This window comes from Tetrahymena thermophila, assembly GCF_000189635.1.
Source record: "Tetrahymena thermophila SB210 genomic scaffold scf_8254665, whole genome shotgun sequence".
Classification (NCBI taxonomy): Eukaryota; Ciliophora; class Oligohymenophorea; order Hymenostomatida; family Tetrahymenidae; genus Tetrahymena; species Tetrahymena thermophila.
In genome coordinates, this window is record NW_002476432.1 from 616,416 (window position 1) to 632,110 (window position 15,695).

Below are 15,695 nucleotides of genomic sequence, written 5' to 3' on the forward strand. Positions count from 1 at the left end.
ACTTTTTAAATATTATGTTATTTTATATTAATATATCTATTTGTTTACTTTTTAATTTAAAATAAATAATTTTAATTTTAATTTTATTTTATTGAAATTTTTTTTAAAATGTTTTTTTGAAAATATTGAAATAATGTATAAAATATATTGAAAATTTAAAGTAAAAATAATATAAAGCTGTTATTTACATTTGGTATTTATTTTTGAAATGAAAGAAAGAATAACTTTTGATAATACTAAAACACTTTAAAGATTACTAATTTAAGAAAATAAATATTTATGTACAATATATATACACTTTAACAAGCAAACAAACAATAAACAATTTAATTAATTAATTTAGTTAAAAATATTTATATGCTTAAATTGAAGAATATTATATTTATTAATTGAGATAAATTAATTTTATTATAAATTTTTTTATATTTGAAATAAATGCATCAATATTATTAAAACTAAATTTTTTTTGTTTTTTATGGTCTTTTTCATAATTCTATTTCAATATCATCAACCCATCCATTTGCATTAAAATCATCTAAGGCTCCGCTTTATATAAAATGCAAAAATTATTCAAAAAGTTAAACTTTTAATAATTAAAACTAAATGAAAAAATAACTAACTAAATAAATACTCATCCTAAAATCTTGACTTTTGATTAGATGAAGTTTCCAACTACTTTTACTTGTTAACGACTGGCTCTTAAAATACTAACTCCTATTCTTTATTCAGTTCTTCAAAATAATCAGGCTCTTATTCTAATAGATCCTACATTAATAAAAATTGAAATAAAATCATTCATATTATTTAAGATAGATATACTTATTGCTTTGTCTTTATCTATTCTTCATCTAATTTTCCTATCATCTTAGTCACCTTTTTTTTGTTTTAGTTATCTTGCTTTTCCATATTTTCTACTTTTTGGCTAGATTATTTTGTCTATTCTTTATTTTATGGAGTTACTTCCTATATATTTAACGATTCATATGCTATAACCATATTATTTGTAGAGGGAGCTGTAGTCCAATCAGTCGAGAATTAATCATCATCTTAGTCGTTTTCTAAATTATCGTCTTAGTCTACATTATCTATTTTTATTTATTTTTATTGAAGTTAAAAAAAATAATTACAAATTAAAATCTGAATTATACTATCTTTACTTGCCATTTTTCTTTTTTCATCATCTTAAATCTAAATACTCTATTTTGCATGAGGCGTTGCTACATTATTATGGGATTTTTTCATCATTAAACATTCCTATAAAGTTTCGACGCACATCCTTTTTATAAATGGGAACATTTTTATCTATTTATTTTCTAATCCTAACCTATTAACTAATTTGCTTTTTAATACTATCAAAAATTTAATTTTGATAATTATTTGGAGAGAATAACTTTTTTGTTATACAGATTAAATCTATAATTTTAATTAAAGCTAGCTATTGATTCTGAGTTATCTATTATTTAAAATAATTTAAAAATAGTCAAATCTTAAGCCAGATTTAATCAAAAATAAATTAACAGCTAACCATTTTTTCAATCAAGATGCATGCATATTAAAATTTACAAAATATAATCTTAATTTTCATTAAAAAAAGAATATTTTAAAATAAAAAAGATGTGAAGTAATTATTTTATAATAATCAAATAAATAAATAAATATTTCTCACATCTAAAAATAAAAATTGTATTTGATCAAAAATGAAAAAAACAAAAAAATTTTTGATTTTAATAAAATTTTTTAGTCTAAGTAGCTAAGTAGCTAAGTTGCTAAGTTGCTAAGTTCCGATTAAAAATAATGGGATATATGGTATATATAATATGATTTTAAAAAAATTATTTTTAATTTAGAAAGTCTGATTAGATGAGTATGATTATATGGATAATTGAGATAAAAAATATTTAATTTTTTTATTGTGAAATTAGTACGATTTTCCATATATATATCTGTGACAAAATATCCCGGATGTTAAGTTCTCTCATAAATTGTAGATAAAACTTTTCAAAACGTAAATCTCTTAATTTGCATTCAAAAATCAGTATTAGTAGTAGTCATATATTTCATTTGTGTTGACTAATCTTTTCATCTTATATGCAATTTACTAAACTCTTGTATAATCTATAGCACAATTATAGCAACAATAACCTATACAGTTAAGCTCAAAATTATAAATATAAGAATCCTTTAATAATTTTAAAAGTTCAACTACATAATACTCATCTAAATCATATGTCGTAATAGTAATATTATTTATCAATTTTTATTAAATCAGTAATTTACCAAACTAAATAACATTTTAAGTTTTTGATCTTAAAAATATTTTTAATTATTTAACATTTGTTTCCTAAATTTCACTTAAACATTTCGCTAAATTTATTTCTTATGAGGGTTGGCCTATAAATTTGAAAATTTCCAACTTTTTCATTTTGAATATCATTCTCAGCCATTAATAGTCATCTTTTGGAAATACTTAATCTGAAAAGTTTATTGATAAATACTCTATGAATTGATTTTAATATACATTTTCTATAAACTCTCTTGATAAATGAGAGTCACTTAAAATTCAACCTTTAATTATTTTATACATTTTGATTTTTATATTTCTTATGCTAATTTTATAACACCTTCATTATTTATTATTTTAATTTTTAAATTCAATTTTTAAGCAGAAGAAGAATCGCCTAATAAATTTGAAATTTCTAAATAAGTATTTTCATTTATATTTTAATAAGAAACTTATCTCATATTAATTTTTAATTATTAAATAAATGTTTACTTGAAGCAATATTTCACAGTTTAAAATTAATAATTTAATTATTTATTTATCATTTATAAATTTTTATTATTTCTAATTTTTTTTGAACTTAATTATTTGATCTTTTTGATAAAATTGACAAAAAGATAAAAAATCTTTATTGTTTCTTCTTAATTGGTAGAGTCTTTTAAAATAAATTGAAATTACTGCTGATGTTTTTTAACAATATTTTTTAAAATATAAAAAAACTATCAAATTGAAAATTAATAAATATTTATAAATTCTTAAATCTGACTAATTTTTTGAAATTCCAACAATTAACAATTTAAGAATAGAAAAAAAGTAAATGAATAATTAATAATATAATAGATCATGTATTGAAATTATTCTAGAATTACTTAATAAATAAAAATAATAAAAAATGGATCATAATTTTTTTAAAAAATACGATTAAATTGTTGAAAATAAAAATAAAAAAATAGAAACACAATATATAGTTTTATATGAATAATAATCCACGAAAAAGGAAATCTTAAAAAGAGCTCATAGTAATAATCACTGATGATAAAGTTAATTAATCTCAAAATACAATAGATTTTGAATTTTTATCTTAACAAAAAGGAATAAAAATAAATTATAATAATAAAATTCCTTGATTTAATAAATACTACAAAATGACTAGTCAATAAATTAGTATAATTTTGATATATTTCTTTCTCTTTAAATGTCAAATAATTTAAAAATTAAAAAAAGAAGAGAAATTATTTATAAATTGTATATAAAATTATGGAAATACCTGCCATTCTAATTAAACCATTTAGTTAATAAAAGAGGTACTTTTCTTAAATTAGAAATTAAATTTATAATCCACTAAAATTAAATGACTGACAGATAAATTAATTTTACAAATATTTAAATTTATTTTATACAAATAGAGAAATAATAACTAAAAAATAGATTTAAAGTATTTTTAAATACATCAAAAGTTAAAATTTTAAATTAAATGGCAATCCAAATGATTATAGAATTATGATAAATTCAACTATTTCTAAATAAAGTTTGTATATAGTAAAAATAGCCTTATCTTAAAATATAAATTTTATTTACCTACTATTAATGCTATTGTTGATACTAAAATGAAAAATCGAAGTCATTTAATCCAGTGCTAGTTAAAAAAGTTTCTTTTTAAATGCTTTTTAAAATCTACTTCATGAGCAATTGTAAAAGTTTTTCTTTATAATTAACTTTAAGCAAAGTTATTCATATATAAAGTGTAAAAGTTGTTGATAAAAAATTGTATTTAAAATTTATTTTAATATTTTAAAAATAATTTCTACAACTAAAAATAATATTAAAATAAGCACTGTTTTATCATTTAATTCAGATTTATAAATAAATTAGTTTCTTTAATTAATTTAACATAAATAAGATAATATTTTAAACAAAGTCTATTATTTATAAATAAAACCTATCCAAAAGTAATGATGCCATATCTATTAATTGATTTAACAATAGCATTTAGATATATTTTAAGCTCTGATTATTTAAGAAAATAATTTCTTATATAAATTTTTTGTAAAAGATTAAAATAAAAAAGGAATAAATTTTGTTTTTATTAAATTAAATAAAGATTACCATTAATATTTAATAATTAAACTAAGCTTACCATTTGAGATAATGAAAAAAATTGAAGAAAGTAAAGCTTAATGACTAAGTAACAAATAAATAGGTGGGCTCTATAAATAATAATTTGTCATTTTATTTTCAATATGAATCTAAATTTATTAAAGGATAAATTTATTAAGATTAATAGGAAAGCAAATTGTATTTTTAACAACTGAGAAAACTGATTTAATCTTCTAAAAAAACTGTTTATTTTTATTTTTAATCCTTTAAATACTTTAAATAGAAAGACTTACTATATAACTTACATAAAAATATTTAAATACTTTTTAAAGATAGAAGAACAATTAGCAACCATGAATTATTTTATTTTTTTTTAATAAATTAATTTATTAGTTTTTATTCATCAACATAAGTTAAATCAAAATTTAATATTCATTGTACAATATTTATAAATTTAAAATAAACTTACAAAATTTTTTGAACATTTTTTTTTGAAGATTCAAAAAGATTTTAGTTTTTCATTCATTATCGTAAATTTATATTTGCTATTCAAAAAAAAGCTCAAAAGGTTACATTTGGTTTTAATTTAAAATTTAAATGCAGCATTCATAACATGTTATTAATTAAAGTAAGCCTAACTTTTAAAAGTAAGTAAAGCTAAAAATTAAAGTAAAGCCGAATGACTAAATATGTAATAATATAAAATAGGTGGGCTATTTAATAGTTAGTTATATGTCATTGAATTATAAATGTTAATCTAAATTTACTATAGGACACTTTTATTGGCATAAGCAAGTTTCTTTTTAGACATCTCAAAATCCAAATAATTCAAAATTTTCTCATAAAGCTATTTCATTTTTCTCATCCAAATCCAATTATAATAGTTTTTCCTAAACACAATAACTTAATATATAATTATTTTATAATGAAAAATATTTTTTTTAGCATTTTAATTAAATTTTATTTAGTACCTTATTATTTTTAGTCTATACTTCAATAATTAAATAAAAAATACCTATAGAAATAATATTCATAAATATTTTATGCAATTGACTTAAGATGCTTTTTTTTTCTAAATATTATTTTATTAAAATAATCTTGTTATAGTAAATAATAAAAACCATTAAATAATAGTCAGATTTTTTTTATTTAAGAAAGCAAGATAAAAAGATGGATAAATTTTTACAGAGTGAAATTAAATTATAAATTTAAATTTTTAAAAACTACTTATGAAAATTTTGAATGGAAATGGAAAAAATCACTGAAATTCAGAAATATTATCTCTAAAAGAAAATTCTTTGATAAATTAATGAAATTTTAAGTAACAATATAAATGTCAATTCATAAATTCATACTCTGTGATTAAATTTAGATTTTGTGCCTTGTTGTATTACACTTATTTGATTTCAAATTTTAAAAAGGGTTGCTAAAAAGATTTTTATTAATTATTGACTTAGTCACTTCATATTTTAATATTTACAAAGTAATGAGCAAAAAGCTAACTTTACATTTAACTAAAAATTAGAGTTGTCCAAAAATTTTCAAATAAGATAAAAGATTTAAGATTGATCATGCTTTTCTGATCAATTCTTCTAAAAATAAAAAGTATTAATTTTACAAAATAAATATCAAAATTTGAATTTGGGTTTGGTAATCCATTCATTTTTACTTAATTTACATAAATCAAATTTAGAAATGACGGAATAAAGAACGAATTAATTTACTTAATTAATTAATAAAATTGAGATAAATGCTTATATATCATATCGAATCGCCCTTTACGTAATTATATGAAATATTTAAATGCGCTCTCATTTAATTTGTGGAAAAATTTAAGCATCTTTAAAAATGTAAAATAGTATTTTTTTAAGAAAATCTTTACAATTTCATTTTTGAAGTAAGTAGTAATATTTTTTATGACTTGATTTATATAATTCAAAATATAGTAATGGAAACTTTTAAGTTTAATTTTTTTGTGACTACTTTTTTTATCCAATAAATGAGTTAAAAAGAGTCTTGGATGGTATATGTAAGCTATACTTAAAAAAAAAATTAAAGAAGTGTAAGTTAAAATCTATATTTAGTTAGTAAACAAGATATGGTTAAAAACTGTGTTTGGTTATTATCTAATTAATTAGATTAAGCCTAATTATTTACTTTTTCAATTTAATCAAATTACAATAATAAATGATATTTGAAATAGATAGATAAATATATATAAACATATTACTGTAGTGTATTTTTTAGATTGTGTTAACATTTTAATTGAATTTCACAAATTGTTTTAGCTTTATTCTAAAATTTAAATAAAATATATTTTAGCTTTGTGCACAGTGCAATTATTTAAATATATTTTGATTTGAGTAAATATAATGCCTTAAAAAATGAATAAAAATGTTTCATATACACTTATACTTGATATTTAATGTTAGCCTTTTGATATCAAGATGATCAAAAGTCATTTGACTTGTGAATATTTATTTTTGTGTAAGGATTTATCTAAATATTAAAATTTAAAAACTGCTAATTAGCTCATATTTTTGAGGTTAAAAAAATGTATAAAAGAATATACCAACCCAAATAATTTGATAACCAAAGCATATTTCGTCATATATTAAAGTTAATTTGATTTATTTTAATCATAAAAATCTTCAGCTTTACTAGTTATTGAAAGTGTAAACAAAACAATTAAAATAAATCATTTAAATTTTAAATTTTTTTACCTTTTTTCTATTGAAAGTTGCATATAAAATATAAGGGAAAAAGATTATTTTTGAATTATTAATTCAATCGCGAATTTTGCAATCGAAAATCAAGGAGAGATTATCAGATTTTTTATTTGTTTTTTTGTTTGGCTGAATATAGTAAAAGTTTTAAATATTTAGTTGATGTCTTTTATTTTTTGGATTTAATTTGAGAATGATCAAGCAGTATTATAATATTATCAGTAAATATAGAAAAATTTAAGTCTTTTTTGTATTTTAGGCTATTCTCAATTTATATCAAAACTCATCAATATTGCTGATTTAGTTGAATTCAATTTAAAAATTTACCTTTTAAATAATCAAATATTTGTGCCAATCAGCTTTTGATTAATTATAAGGGTTGCTTGACCTAGTTTGTGATAGATATTTTTTAAGTTTTCATATCAAAAGGATAAATTAAATTTCTAAAAATTTACGTGAAAACTAAAAATGTGATTTTAATCTAGTTAAATTTTTAGCAATAAGCAGTAATATGTGAAATCTTTTTAGATTTTATTTAAATTACATTTGCTCTTTTACAAAGTTTCAGTAAGTAAAAAAAATATAGTGAATCTAAAGATAGTACTTGCATTCGCTAATGATTAAACAAGAGTATTACTTATTTATTAAGTAATTAATTTTAAGAATGGAAAGAAGAGCTAGAAGACAAAAAAGTTAATATGCAAAGGAAAATTCAGCTTAATCCTAAGCAAATGTATGAAAAAAATAGTTAACAGAAATCATAAAATTAATTTGTCAGCCTTTCTTCGCATGCATGAGAAAAGCAGAAAAGAAAAATAAATAAATTAATTAATTAATTATCTAATCGTGTTATAAATATGTAAATGTTATGGAGCTTTGAATATCACTGATAAGCCTTTCCAGATATGCAGTATATATCTATCTATTGATCCATCCATCGATCAATTGATAAATTAATACATTAAATACATGCATCTATCTTTTCTGTGCATTATAATTAGTATGGAGAAAGAAAGAATGAATGGAAAATAAAGAAAACAAATAAAGAAATAATAATAAGAAAAGTAAGAAAAAAAAATAATTAATTTTATTCAAAATATCTTGGAAAGAATCAATCAATCGATCCATTTGATAGAGTATTAATTAACAAAGAAAAAGAGAAAGAAAGAAGTAAGTAAGTATATAAAAGAGAAATCAAACAATATAAATAATAAATATATTTTTACATTAATCACATCACCATCGTTCAGATTGGTAGAGAGGGTGACTCTAATAATATACAAACTTGTGCTTAAAAAGCTTTATCAACACAGAGTCAATTCTCAAATCTATTTCCTACTTCCAACAAGTTTATTTCCAGCTTGCTCGCTGACTCTGGGAGCATATACAGCCACTCAATCACAGTAACTTTAGTGAAAGAGAAAACGATTTACTTGATACAGAATAAATTATCATCATCATTAATATCATTAATTCTTTAAAAGTTAATCTGGTCTATTAAATTACTTTGGATAATATTTAATTAAAAGACATTCAAATACATTCAACTGAGATATTACACAGGAGTTGAATGTCTACTCATTAATTAAACTTACGTGCAACCGTTTTTCACTCGATTATTAATCCTCTCACTAAAATATGGGTAAAAAATTTAGAAGCTAATTCTTCTACTAATTTGACTCTAAATTATCAAAATACTCTTGATTCTCTTAATTATCTAAGTGATAATATAAATAATAATAATAATAATATTACTTTAAACAACACAGTTTTTAGCGATGATCCAACAAAATCATCATCCGATTCTCCTAATTTATAATACTGCTCCTTTGGTGATGTGGGATGCTCTCTCCTCACTATAGCGAGCACTTTCCATGTCATTTATATTTTTTATGTTTTGTACAAGAGTCTCAGTCTTTGGAGACATCAATTTAAGTAAAATCGCTAAATATTCTTCGCCATTGATATTGAATAAAACAGGATGCGCAATATTCTTGCTTATGGTATGAAAATCTTTTTACAAGTTTTGGCAGGCTTGGAAGCACTTATTATGTCCATTTTAGTAGTTGCCTTTCACAGAAATGGAGGAATGGTTATTTTTGTAATATGCACACTGAATTATATTTGCTGTTTCTGCTCTGCTGCTTTTATCTATTTTGATGCAATTACCTTTAAATAAACTTTGCGACGCACTTTCATCATTATTTTAATCAATTGCTTCTAAAATGGGTTTATTTTTGCTATCCTTTTGTTTTGTAATGCTAGAGAGCACATAGATGCATACTGTTTCATTTGTGCTTGTGTTTACATACTGACTGAAATATCCTCAGCAGTCTATACTATTATTAGAACTTATGATTTTATAGAAGTGAATCTAGAAAATTTTGACTAAGTTTAGAATTAAAACTCTGCTTCTCTGCTTAACGCTTCACAAGAATATGCCAACTACACTAACAGTGAGTAAAATATGTATTAGCAGCAAACCACCCTCGATTACGGATAGTATCGCTCTCAAAATAACTCAAATTTGTAAAACCATTAAAATCCAAATTAAAACTACAATAATCCACATGCAGCTGTTGCTCACAAGTAATCTAAACTTGAAGAAGAAAATACATCTAGAAGTAATAACAAAAATAATTACAAGCAAATGCAACAAACTGGATTTTCCTCTAGAATTTCAACCCTCTCTAACGCTCAAAACACTTAAAACAATAACAATAATAACAACAATAACAATAGCAGTATTAATATAATCAATACAGGAAGCAGCAATAACCTTGTAAAGAAAAGTTCAATGACCCCAAAAACTCCTGGAATGATTACGAATACTTTAGAAGATAGCTTCAGCAGTATTAATCATTGCGAAAACTTAAGTGAGGATGATAATTCTTATGAAAATAACCCTAATTATTCTAATAATAATAATAATAATAATGGTAAACTTAAAAATTAAAAGAAGAATGACCAAAAGAATCGCATGTAGTTGACTGCAAGAAGTAAGAGTAGTATCTAATGCATAGGAAGAAAAGACTTCAATTCAAATGATGACTCTCTTGATAGAATAGAAGAGGAGGATGGAAAGTATGAATAAAAGAAATAGTCTTAGATTCAAGGACTCTTCATTGGGGATAATTGGTCAGGAAGCGTAGATTTCACTGATAATAATCAACAAAATAGCAATAACTAAAATATAAACAAAAGTAATCTCATCAGCAACTTAAAATAATACTAAATTTAAATGAATAATAACTATCATTAGTCCTTCCAAAGATAGCCAACTGTACTAACAGATACTCTTTAGTCTTCTGTAGATTTGATGAGTAGTAACTAGTTCATTACTCCATCATTCACTAATCATCCTGCATAAATTGAATCTCATACAAATTCTTCATGTAATAGAGATTCTTTATATTTGTCATAGTAAATCACTACTCCTTCTTTCAGCTAAAACTTCCATCAGTATAATAGCAATACAAACAACAATAATAATCATAGCTCAGCTAAATCTTCTTCAAATTCTTCTTTGAAGAAAGCTGATAACTCCATTTTTTCCTAGCCATAATAGCAAAACGACTACCATTAATAATAAAATATCAATATCAGTAATCTTAAAAGAAACTCTAATTTAAACTGCTATGAGAACAGTAACATACAAGCAGCTTCTTTGAACTCTGCCTCTCCTAGTCTAGCAGCTAACAGTGGAGAAACAGCAGCTTTCTAACTTAACAGTGCTGGTGATCATTCTGATATTTCAAGTAAATAAGATTCGAGCCAAACAAGTGATAGCTACCTCATGAATGGTGGATAAAACAACTAAAACAAAATGATGAAACAAAAGAATTATCAACAAGGAAAATAGTAATAAAATGCTTAAATAGAATAACAAGATAAAAAAACAGTGACTAATTAAATTACAAAGTAAAAATCTTTAAACATGGCTACTTCTCCTTAAAACAGCTCACTCAAAAGTTCTCCTCAATCAACTGACCTTATTACCAAGAGTCAGGATAAATAGCACGTCTTAAATCAAATGAATGATCTATTATTTTGTAAAAAATAGACATAATCTAACATTTAATCATAGTAAGTAAGTCCTTAATCAAATTCATAATAACAAATTAAAAAGGTGACAAAAACTGGCAGCTCAGATGATTTTAAAAAGATGGTCAATTAGACAGAAAATACTAACAAAAAAGCAGCAGACCATGCTAACTATAATTATGCTTATCAATTATAACCTAAGAAAGGAAATGAATCATCGAAAAGCCAAGATAATTTATACAAACTTGATAGCTAAGACGAGAGTCTTGGATACTATTAAGAGAGATATTCTGATCTTAAAGTAGTATCATTTGAATAATCAGAAAAATTCGATAAAAGGACTGTTGTTTTTAACATTAGTTTCTTTGATAGTAAAGGAGAAAGTATGATTATTTAGAGAAGTTATAGAGAGTTCAACGACCTCTATAAATATCTAAGCAGCAAATACAGACAGTATAAATTTGCTAATTTTCCTAAAAAGCAGAACAAAGCATAGCTATCGAGCTAAGAGCTAGTTGATAGGACCAACTAGTTTAACATTTATTTGTAGTCTGTCGTGACTTTAATAAAGGAAGAAGTGAATGTAATCAATCATTTTCTCTCTAAAGAAACTAATTGCTTCTCATCTCAAGCTGTTATAAACCAAACTAACCAGCATACTAATGAAAAACAAAGCAAAAGTTTTGCATAATCGCCTACATCAACATTTACAAACACTAGTAAATAGTAAAGCAATCTTAGCAAGATTAACACCCTACCTTGTAAGCCAAGGAGTGTACCTGAGACAATATTTGAAGATGCTAATGATTGTTCAAACGTCTTAACTGATTCTAACGCCTCTAAAATTGATAACCAAGATGAATACAACACCAAAAATTACTATAATTATAGTAGAAACAGAACTAGTGATTAATAATAATTAAGTTAAAGCAAAAACAACTTAAATAATTCCAATAAAATAGAACATTAGTCCTCAAAAAACATCAGCTCTTCATCTTCTACCTCAGGAAAATAATTTGGAAAGCAGTGATGACTTAGCTAATTAGGAGAGCTTTAAGATGTTAAAATTTAAATAAAACTTCGAAATCTAGAATTTTATATGTAGCATTAAAGTAGTACTTTAATAATTTTTTAAAAATTGAATTTTAATTGGATATTTTTATTTCTCTTGGTGAATGATTGAATAACCATCTAAAAAGCTGTAAAGTTAGTTGCTGAGAGAATTTAAAAATATTAAATAATTAATTAATGTATATTATACTACCAAATTTAAAACCACAAAACATTTTGACACCAAATGAGCACTTTTGTTTTTAATCATAAACAAATCAACACTTTTGATTTTAGTAGAGTGAGTGGAAATTAATTAAATATTTCTATCAAAAAAATCGTGATTACATCAATAAAATTCATACCTAATGAATCCCAACAAAAAAGAAATCAATGAATTGATTTTAAATTAATTAAAATCTAATTACTTCAATTAAGAGGAAAATAAATAAAAGGCAAATTACTCATAAATTTAATATTTCTTTCTCCTTTACAAAAGCAAATTAAGCTTTAATGAAGCTTACTTAAATAATCAGAAAATCAATTATTAAGAATTTATTTAAAGAAAATAAATAAACTAGAATAAATATAATAAAAAAAGCAAACCAATTGTAAGAAAAATAAAAATTTAAAAAAATACTATAACAAATAACAACTTTAAATTATATCCAAAACAAATGAAATTCATTGTTATTCATTAATAAATACAATAATAAAAATCTCCATAATAAAAATCAATAAAAAACCAAACAAACAAATAAATAAATTAATAATAAAATCTATAATAAATTCACTCGTAATAATTTTTCTAATAAATTTATTTCGTCCTTTATATTTTTACTAGTTTTATAAAATTTACTTAATTATAACTAAGATATTGAAATATTCTCTTTTATTTATTCATTAATGAATTTTTTTTATTCCTTATCTTATAGATTATTCTAAATTTATTAAATATTGTATAAAAATTGAAATAAATGCTTTTCTTATTTTTTAAATACTACTAATCAAATTACTTATTTTGATATTAATTTGTTAAAAAGGCTTTTAAAAACATAAGCTATTTATACAATAAAAAAAATTATTTATCTTTAAATACTAACTCTTATGAATTTAAATATTTAAAAATATTATTAAGTTATGTTAGTATTAATCATTATCAATTAAAATGTTTAATGTGATTCTTTGTTTTTATAAGCTTAAGTTATTGGAACATGAGTTATTAAATAAATAGTATAAATTAAATAACTGATTTTAAGAAAAACTTTATTAAGAATTTGAATTTGTTAAAATTTTATTTTATTATTAAATAAATATTTTTCTAATAGTTTAAACTCTACAAAATCAAATTACTATTTTTGGTAATATTTTTATATTTTTTAAATCCACAGAATTTAAGTATTAAAAATAGTATTTAGTTCTATTAGTTTTAAGATGTTTTCAATTAAAAAGCTTAATTTCATTCATTATTTTGTAAGCTTAAATTATTGAAATGTAAGATATTTGATAAAAAATAGTAATAAAATAAATAATTTTTAGAAAAAATTAACAAGTAATTTACATTTTCTGATTTAAAAAATTTGATAAGAATTAATTCAAAAAAAAATGAAGTTGAAAAAATCATAAAATTTATATGTTTATTTTTTGTAAATTTAATCAAATGATTTAGATTTTTAAAAATTTATTAAAAGGTTAGAGTACATAAAATACGAAAAAATTTGTTACAATTAATATAATTATTTTATTATTTAGTTATGATTATAAAGTAAGAGTGAATCAAAATAATAAGCATGTATTTCAACAATTAATAGCAATATCATTAATGGCTACACAATTAACTGTTTAAGTATGTCCTTTGAATATTTAATATTCAACTTAATTTGACTCTTTATCAAGTTTCCATAGTTTGGCAGTATTATCACTGGAACAAGAGAATAAAAATTAACCATCACACCCATAGGATACATCCCAAACCCATCTATAATGATAGAGTGTATTTTTGTGCTCAAATTTTTAAGATTATGGATTTAAGCTCCAAATTTTAATAGATCTATCAGCGCTACAAGTAACTATATCCCTTTTTCAAATTGGTATATTTAATTATTTTATTTTATATTTTATCAATACTTGGCAAATGGAGAGATCTAACATTTGAGAATATAATCATTATGGGCATTCTCAATCTTTTGCTGAGAAATGATTTCCTATTCAATAAATAGTTAAATATTTTTAATAATTTTGAAAATAATAAAATATTTTATACATCATTTCTACCTAGGTTTTGTATAAAGAGAGTTCCAGAGGAATCTGCTGCACAAAAAAATTAAGCATTCGTGGCGATTGAAACAGATCTTAAGCCTATTTTAGGAGCCAAAACCTTATTTATTAAAGTTACCATTTCTTATGTAAAAAAATAATAAATGTTACTATTTCTTTTCTGCATTAACTTTCATTTCTTAAATCCCATATTTTTAAGATTCCATCTTGATCAACTGAAATTAAATCAACTTCATTTGGATGTAACACAACTTAACTCACTGGTTCTTTGTTAGAAAATATTTTAGGTACACCTTGCATAGCTAAATGGTGGATTTGTATACTACCATCTTCAGAACCAGTATAGATCCATTTGCTATCTTAATTGAATCCTATTGAAGTCACATTATTTTTGTAGCCATCATAAGCAAAAACCTAAATTATTTTTTAGAAAGATATGAAAAACTAAATCTTAAGAGATAGAAATTTTTGATATAAATATTTTTAATAGGCTAATATGTACTGGTATTTTAGATAACTAAGCCTTTCCTAAATCATAAATCATGGCTAAAAAGCTAGTAGCTGCACCTAAGTATTGCTTATTCTGAGAAATTTCAATCTTATTTACCAAAAATCCTTATTTATTAATTTGATCGAAACGTTTAGGTATATTAGAAGAATATGACATAGTTTCTATACATCCTTAATTCTAATCCCATAATCTTATAGTATGATCATAAGATGCTGTAGCCAAAATAACTCTGTTTGATTACATTTTATTTTTAAGCTTATTTTTTTTAATTTCTTCTTATTATTTTCTTCTATTTTTTGTTTTTTATTACTGATCTACTTAAATTTTTTCTGATAGGATAAATCTTAAAATACTATTTTTAATCATTCAATTTATTTACTTTTTTAATATTTATTAAGTTCTTCTTTTTACTTTTATTTTAATTTCTTATTTAAAATCTTAAAATAAAAAGAAAAATTATTTTAATATTTTAAAAATAACTTTCACTCACCTAAAACTAAAAACTCATTTAACTCATTAAGAATTTTAGTAATGATTAATAAAAACAAAAAAATTCTGTTTTTGATCATTTTTTGATTCATTTTTTTTAAGATCTTTTTTATTTTGTTGATAAATTAGACTATTTTATAATCATTTAAATAGAAAAAAATACATAATTAGAAAGAAGTTTTAATAAAAAGTTAATTTATTTTCATTTAACATTTAACCA

General features: G+C 21.9%; 4 protein-coding genes across 4 annotated transcripts; 1 reads left to right on the top strand and 3 right to left on the bottom strand. All coding sequences in view use genetic code 6, as the record gives it.

The window, feature by feature from the left end:
- Window positions 1-485: 485 nt before the first annotated feature.
- Window positions 486-1,296, bottom strand: TTHERM_00227640 (hypothetical protein; the record flags this gene model as incomplete). The annotated part of the gene is made up of 4 exons (XM_001014295.2): window positions 486-546; window positions 632-765; window positions 820-1,085; window positions 1,149-1,296. 4 exons carry the CDS (start codon window positions 1,294-1,296, stop codon window positions 486-488), a joined length of 609 nt encoding a protein of 202 aa, XP_001014295.2.
- A 6,084-nt stretch (window positions 1,297-7,380) lies between these two features.
- Window positions 7,381-7,714, bottom strand: TTHERM_000227659 (hypothetical protein; the record flags this gene model as incomplete). The annotated part of the gene is made up of 2 exons (XM_012797295.1): window positions 7,381-7,492; window positions 7,560-7,714. 2 exons carry the CDS (start codon window positions 7,712-7,714, stop codon window positions 7,381-7,383), a joined length of 267 nt encoding a protein of 88 aa, XP_012652749.1.
- A 960-nt stretch (window positions 7,715-8,674) lies between these two features.
- On the top strand, window positions 8,675-12,178 carry TTHERM_00227660 (PX domain protein; the record flags this gene model as incomplete). The annotated part of the gene is made up of 1 exon (XM_001014297.1): window positions 8,675-12,178. One exon carries the CDS (start codon window positions 8,675-8,677, stop codon window positions 12,176-12,178), a length of 3,504 nt encoding a protein of 1,167 aa, XP_001014297.1.
- Window positions 12,179-13,995: 1,817 nt separating this feature from the next.
- Window positions 13,996-15,352, bottom strand: TTHERM_000227669 (required for amino acid permease transport from the to the cell surface protein; the record flags this gene model as incomplete). The annotated part of the gene is made up of 5 exons (XM_012797296.1): window positions 13,996-14,275; window positions 14,326-14,402; window positions 14,462-14,575; window positions 14,626-14,889; window positions 14,978-15,352. 5 exons carry the CDS (start codon window positions 15,350-15,352, stop codon window positions 13,996-13,998), a joined length of 1,110 nt encoding a protein of 369 aa, XP_012652750.1.
- Window positions 15,353-15,695: the final 343 nt, after the last annotated feature.